At 49.7% G+C, this 7,245-nt stretch overlaps 1 protein-coding gene across 1 annotated transcript; it reads left to right on the forward strand.

Moving 5' to 3' along the window:
• Nucleotides 1-1,674: 1,674 nt before the first annotated feature.
• Nucleotides 1,675-6,859, forward strand: IL15RA (interleukin 15 receptor subunit alpha). Its single transcript, XM_010708812.3, has 8 exons — nt 1,675-1,868; nt 3,711-3,902; nt 4,008-4,073; nt 4,505-4,657; nt 4,833-4,862; nt 5,124-5,181; nt 5,286-5,602; nt 6,094-6,859. The coding sequence occupies exons 1-7, from the start codon at nt 1,802-1,804 to the stop codon at nt 5,395-5,397; spliced, it is 678 nt and encodes a 225-aa protein (XP_010707114.1). The 5' UTR covers nt 1,675-1,801; the 3' UTR covers nt 5,398-5,602; nt 6,094-6,859.
• Nucleotides 6,860-7,245: the final 386 nt, after the last annotated feature.

Here is a 7,245-nt window from a genome sequence, read left to right on the forward strand (position 1 = left end):
ATCCACAGTGGAGTGCCTTTAAATATGGAGCTTTAGGAATCCGAGATCTCACTTAATTAGTGTGTAATTGGTGCAGTGCTTTGATCTGCGGGACCTGAATATTTCTGGTAACAAATCTTGGCTACATACAACCAATTCTCAGTGTTTCTAGTCTTGTATATTGCTCTTTGTGAAATATGTTTGGAAGGATTTAACGATGGAGCAAACAGTTAGCAACGCAATACTGTTCTACCATAGAGGTCTTCGAATGGTAATAATTTCACTGCTTCCCATGAAGGATTTCTGGTTGGACATGAAAAGTTATATCCTTCAAATTGCCCTTCCCTTTGGCTATAGTAAAGCTATTGACCAATATTCACCCATCAAGACAGAATGAGTTGTGGTCAATGGAAAAGGACCTGGAGGCACACAAAGCATGGAGCCACAAGGTTGTCTGGGGAGGATTTATTGTACTGGCATCTTCCAGGGCCTTGGATCATGGCTTCATTTCCAGTTTGGCACCAGCAAACACCAGCTCCAGCACTGAAGGCCTCTGACATCTGCATCCATGAGGTTTTCTACCCAACCCAACCCCAACACAATCCAGCCCAGCCCAATGCAACCCAATGCAATCCACCCTCTCAACCCAATGTAACCCAACAAAAGAGAGTTTTTGTTGAGAATTTGGTATAAGAGTTATGCAACCAGAGCACAAGAGGCTTCTGGCATTGGATCCAACCAGGGGCACCTGGAGGGGTGACTGCACTGCCCATAGTACCACATTTCCATTGGGCAGCCCATCCCCAGGCTAAAGACTTCATTGTTCCCTACTAGGAATTGCATCCCCTCCAGATACTGCATCACAGTGATACTGCATCCTTCTCCAAGTTCTGCTTCCCACCCCAGGTACTGCATTTCACCCCAACTACCACATTCCATCCTGGGTACCACATCTTCTCCTCCTTGGGTATCCCATCCATCCTAGTATTACATTTCCTCTGAGGTAATGCATCTCCTGATGCCTCAACCCACCTGAACCCATCTTGTCTGGTCTAGACTTTAGATTTAGGCAAGACTTACACTTTTTGTGCTAGAGGTCTTCACGTTGTCTTTTGTCTCAAGTGAATGTGAAACTCTTCCCTCTTCCCAACAACATTCCTGATGACACTGGGTTATAATGAATTTTCCATCAGAATAACATCCCTTCTCTCACTTTTTCTATTATATCCCCACTTAGGATATCACATCCTCCTCACATAACACACTATTGCATCTCCCTCCAGTATTGCATCCCCCTTTGGATACTGTATCTTTCACCACTTTGGGTACTGCATCCCTCCTCGAGTCCTGCATCCCCCTTTCGGGTACCACATCCCCCTCATCAAGTATCACATCCTCTATTTGAGTACTGCATCCCTTGAGTTTGGCATTCTCCCCACTTTGGATACAGCATCTCCATTTCGAATATTGCGTTCCCTCTTTGGGTGATGCATCGCCCGAGTTTTACATCCTCTCCTTTTTGGGACCCTCTTTGGGTCCTTCTTTGGGTACTTTGGTACCGCACCTCTTTCCAGTCCCGCATCCCGTTCGCATCCCCCACACTCCACCACCCTCCTCCTTTCCCTCCTCCCCCAGCCCCATCCCTCCCCATTCCCTATTGGACGACGTGTCCCCAACGATCCCCATGTGAAACCGAAAGCGAAAGAGGGAAGAAAGAGCGAGGCCATGGCCGGCGGCAGCGGCGGCGGATCCCGGAGGGGCGTCGGCATGGAACCCCTCGGGGAGCGCTGAGCCCCCCCCGCCCGGCCCGAGACCACCGCCCATGGATCGGCTGCTGCTGCTCTGCGCTGCTCTCGCCCTATTTCTGCCCTACAGCGCCTCGGACAGAGGTAAGCAGAGCGTTGCGAGAGCTCTCGGCTTGCTGCTGGGAGTGTCCGCGTCTCCCACTCGTGCTCCCACAGGTGTCTGCGATTTACTCGTGGGTATTGGAGTGGGGACCCACGCTGCGCGCTGGGGTGGGTCACGGGGCTCTCCACGTGGCTCTGCTGCACATAGGTACTCCAGGTTCCCCTCTTGGTGCCCACGCAGCACCCAAGCAGGACCAGGATCCCCTCGTGGTGTTCATGGGGTGCCCACAGTGTACCTCAATTATCCCCCTCTGGGTGCCTGCAGCACTCCCCCAGCAGCATCCGTGGAAGCTGGGGGTGATTTTAGGATCTCAGTACTGCACCACGGACCCATAAGAATCCATAGAATCCGAGTGCTGCACACACAAACCCATAAGGACCCATAGGATCTGGATGCTGCACCATGAACCCATAAGGTCCCATAGGATCTGGATGCTGCACCATGAATCCATAAGGACACACAGGATTTGAGTGCTGTACCATGAACCCAGAAAGACCCATAGGATCCGAATGCTGCACAATGAACCCATAAGGACCCATAAGATCCAGGCACTGCACCATGAATCCATAAGGACCCATGGGATCTGGATGCTGCACCATGAACCCACATGATGGAGCTATAAGGACCCTCAGGAGATGCATCTCAAAGGAATTTCCCCATAGAGACCTCCAGGAGAGGCATCTGAATGGGATTTTGTGCTGCACATTTATCATACGGACTGCCAGGAGATTCATCTCAGTGGGATTTCCTCATAGAGATCCCCAGGAGATGGATCTCAATGGGATTTTCCACTGTGTGTTTCCCGCAGACGCCTCAAATCTTTCAATGAGGCTTGGAAAACTTTCATGGAAGTGCAGGAAATAAAGCTGCATGCCCGCCAAAAATCTCTGAGATAGCTTAATGCTCCTTTTCTTTTTTTTTTTGCTGCCAAATCCGCAATATGATGGAAAATGAGCGTGTTCTGTAGCAAATCAAGCACTGAAGAGCATTCCCTGAAGGCATTGTGCTTCTGCCCTCTCCTTTAAATGACATTCCTTGCAGTGGTGATTCAATCAGGATCATGATTTGGGGCAGAAAGCACCCTTATGGGCTAATTGTGGCTATGCATTCCTAAAGAGGGGATTCTTCAGTATCTAATAGTGGTTGTGAGTTTCCATTAATGGGATTCTCCAATGTTTAACAGCTGTTGTGCATTCCCATAGATGGGATTCTCTGGTGTCTAATAGTGGTTGTGCATCCATTCCCAGAGAGAGGATTCTGCATTGTTTAACTGTGATATTATCTCATGCATTCCGGGCTTTCCTGTCTTTGGGAAGGGTGTGGGATACTCATGTAGCAGCAGCTGGCCGTATCCTTTGATCTCCTGGCTCAATGTCTGCTCCCTGATACCATCACCAGCCCATGCCATAGCGTCGTGGTGCTGCTGTCAGTGGAATGTTGCATGCTGGTGGGTTGGAGAATGTCTGGGAGCAGGTGGGAATGCCCAGAAGTGGCTCCAGCCCCCACCATGCTTCCATCCCTGTCCCTATTGCCATCATGTTCCTCTCCTCATTGCCATCATGCTTTCATCCCTACTGAGCTTCTACCCCCATTACCAGCATGCTCCTCTCCCTGTCATTCTCCTCTCCATGGGATGGCCATAACTGCAGCCTCAATTCCTGCTCCTCGAGAGCCCACACATCATAGAACCAAAGAATCACAGAACCAGTAGGGACCCACGAGGACCACTGAGTCCAAGTCCTGGCTCCACGTAGGACTGCTCAAAATTCAGGCAGCTCTGACATTCCTGTTGTCATCTCCCTTTCTATTTGCTCCATCCGTAGCAGTGCGATGTGGCCGTCCCAAGGACGTGGCCAATGCGATCATCGACGCGAGCGACACGGAGCTGCTCCACACCAGCCTGCGTTACAGCTGCAAGCTGGGCTACAAACGCAAAGCTGGCACCTCCACCCTCATCCAGTGCGTCCTCGATCATGGCAAGCCTGTCTGGACGTCCACTGAGCTACAGTGCATCCGTAAGTGGTCGTGCCTCCAGGGATGGGATGCATTGGGATGGGGTGAAGGAGGACTTAGGGTGGTATTGCTGCTGTTGATTTTGTCTTTGTTGTGTTTACCCAAAGGGGACCCGGCTCTACCTCTGCAAACCCCAAGCCCTGAGCTCCCAACAGTGAAGACAAGCCAAAGAGGTGAGGAAGAGGTGAATGTGGCAAAAACTCAACTATTGTGGTGTGGGAAGCAAAACAGTTCAGTTGCAGGATTGAATAGAATGAGTCATAGAACTGTAGAATCACTAAGGTTGGAAAACACCTCTAAGATCATCCAGACCGACCATCAACCCATCACCACCATGCCCACTAAGCCATGCCCCTGAGTAGAATCACAGTCATTAAGGTTAGAAAAGACCTCCAATATCACCAAGTCCAACCACCAACCCAACCCCACCATGCCCACTAAACCATGTCCCTAACTGCCACATCTACCCTCTTCTCAACTACAGGGAATTATCCCATTTCAAAGTGGTTGAGATGTATCACCCTTGCCACGTCCAAATTACAACACTGCGTAGTGACAAGAGTGTGCTGTCCTAAATTAAAAGCTTTTACATTTCTCCCTGCAGGAACCAGCACCACTTCAGCAGCAGTGCCTGTGCCATCACCAGAGACACCTGTGCCACCTGCAGTGCTTGAACCACCAGAGATGCCTACACCAGGAGAGGGGACAGCCCTGGGGATAACCCCACTGCCCACCATCCCTACAGACCATGCTGCAGGTGAGGAGATAACCCACTGTGTTTCCATAGCCAAGGGCTCTTTCTCTTTTTCAATACATTTCTTTCCCTTCTCACCAACTTTTAAATAAGATTCTCCCTGATATTTCTCCCCATTTCCCAGGCTTTCCTAGCTCTGCAGCTAACATCTCTTTTTTTTTTTTTTTCTTTTGATCAGTTTCCACCCAAACTGTGGCCTCTTCCATTGGTAAGCATTGCTGGGTTGATGGTAAGAATGAGCTGCTTTGTTTTTTTTAAACCTAAAAAGCTGTGTGAGGTTTATGCCATATTTGAGAGCAATGTTTCCAAGAGGGGCAGCATGCACCACCCCGATTTCTTCCCTTGGCAAAGAAGATACCTTGAAAATGCACTACAAAAGTTGTGTGTGATGTAATTTTGACTGTTTGTGGAGCTGTTCCCTTGGCCAACCATTGGAAGATGCTCATCATCTGCTTTGTTTCTCCCTTAGGGGTCTCAATTCTGCTTGTTGTTGGTGTTGTGGGATTCTGTTACTGGAGAATGAAAATGTAGGTTTGTTGAGCACCATGTGGCCCGTCCACAAGACCCATTGCTTTCCTGAAAGCTGTGAGATGCCCTGTGGGCACTGTTGACACTTCTCTCCCATCCCTAGGCACACGCAGCAGAACTACATGGTGGCGATGACGGCCATCCCCATGGTGGCTCCCAATACCACAGCAGAGAATGATGAGATGTCGTCGCCTGGTGACATCCCCATGGGCTGAGCACCCAGCACTGAGCACGTTGGTGTACCTACCAGACCAGCTAGCCAGGGGGATGCTCGAAACTCAGTGCTTCCCCAAGTAGCAGTGGCATGAGGCATGTCCTCACGTCCCCAGCTGGCCTTTGCAGGGAGCATTTTTGCTCCAGGGACATGTAGCTGCTCTTCTCAGCCTGAACAAGTGGATGAGATCACTCCGGTGCCAAGAGGTGAGTGGTTATCCTATCGTATGGCTCAATGAGCAACTCAAGTTGGCGTGAACTCAACGGAAATCCTAAATGGGAGCCAAAATTAGGCTATGTACCCAATTATAAAGCAGGGCTGGAAAAGTTACCAGTATGAGATGCAAGGGACAGAGAAAGGCCATTAATAGGGCTCGCAGGGGTGGCCTGAGCCCATAGATGGTGCCCATCCTCTTACAGACTGGGAGGCCATAGTCAACATGGTCCAGGCTGCTTGCCCCAGTAAAGGGCATTTGTGGGACAGAGGATGGAGTTTGGGTGCTGGGGCTGAAGGAGGCTGCCTAAGTAAAACCATTCCCTGGCTAGGAGCAAGGCCTGCTGGACACTAGCCCCATCCTTAGAGGTGCTTTAACCCCAAATTGCCCCCCAAACACAGAAAGCAGCACTGCTTAGGGTCAATAGAGACCCAGGTGAGTATCCCCCCACTGTACCTTGACTCCCTCCCTGCTCTCTTCCAGCCATTCAGTCATGAACAACAACCACAGCAAAGGGCTTCAGCTCCATCACCAGTTCAGAGGTCATCTCCTCGTCCACACTTAGGGATCTTCAGGGGGCAATTTCAGCACAGATGCCAGCTGCTCGCAGGGGACTGCACATGGAAATGATTTGCTACAAACACTGCTAAAGCCTGAAGACAAGGACATGGCAATGATATCTGTTGTTATCCACTAAACCCCCCCTTGCTACAGAACTGGTGGTTTTGTACTGATGTTTTATATATAAAGGGTATATGTTGTAATGTAAAAATACACACAGAGCGGCTGATTCTTTAGCTGGGTGTCTTGCCAGCCACAACGATGGGGAGGACGGTGGGAATGCTGGGACAGACAGGAGCTGGTTTGGAGTGAAATGCATCCCTGTAACAGCCAGGGCTTGCTGGTGGTCTTCCAGGTAGGACTGAACCAGAGGAAAGGAGACATTCCATGACTAGAGCTCCTCACTGATGGGTATTGTGGACACCAAAAAAATCTGCATGGGTAGAAGTTGGCTTTGAACAACAAGGATGGGTGGCTCGTGGTTGAATACAGAGCTGCAGCTGCAGCAACCCACTGCAAACTCTAAATGAGCACTGCCATCCTCTAGAGGCAAAGGGTGAAGGCAAGGTGACGTTCATCATCACCCATCTGGCTCAGGTGGAAGGCAAAAAGGGCTTCATCAGCCAACTGGAAAACCAACCCATGTGTTCCTTCCTCACTTCTCTTGTCCTAGTGATGTCCATGAGATGGTTGGACAAGAGATGGAAGGGATTGCTTGTGGTCCATGGTCTTGTGTCTGCAAGAGCTTTGCAGTTGTGTTCAAACTTTCAAGTTTTGAGCAAAGTTATCTGCACTTTTGATAAGTAGAAAGTTTTCCCGGAATCACTGCTTCAAAAGCAAAAGGAGAGCCAACAAAATAGTTACTATTCCACAAATAACAGTGGAAGTCAACAGGATGTGGGAGTGTTCTCCTATGAACACTGCTCATGGCTCCAGTCTAAAGGTTAAGATCACATTTCTACCTAAACTGGTTTCAGTTTTGATCTGTGCATGACGTGGCCTCTGGGACAACAAGCCAAGGTGTTATCTTCAAGCAGGCAGCATAAGCCACCCTCTGATTGAAGGGCCACCATC

The sequence above is a fragment of the Meleagris gallopavo genome, chromosome 1 (genome assembly GCF_000146605.3).
Source record: "Meleagris gallopavo isolate NT-WF06-2002-E0010 breed Aviagen turkey brand Nicholas breeding stock chromosome 1, Turkey_5.1, whole genome shotgun sequence".
Classification (NCBI taxonomy): Eukaryota; Metazoa; Chordata; class Aves; order Galliformes; family Phasianidae; genus Meleagris; species Meleagris gallopavo.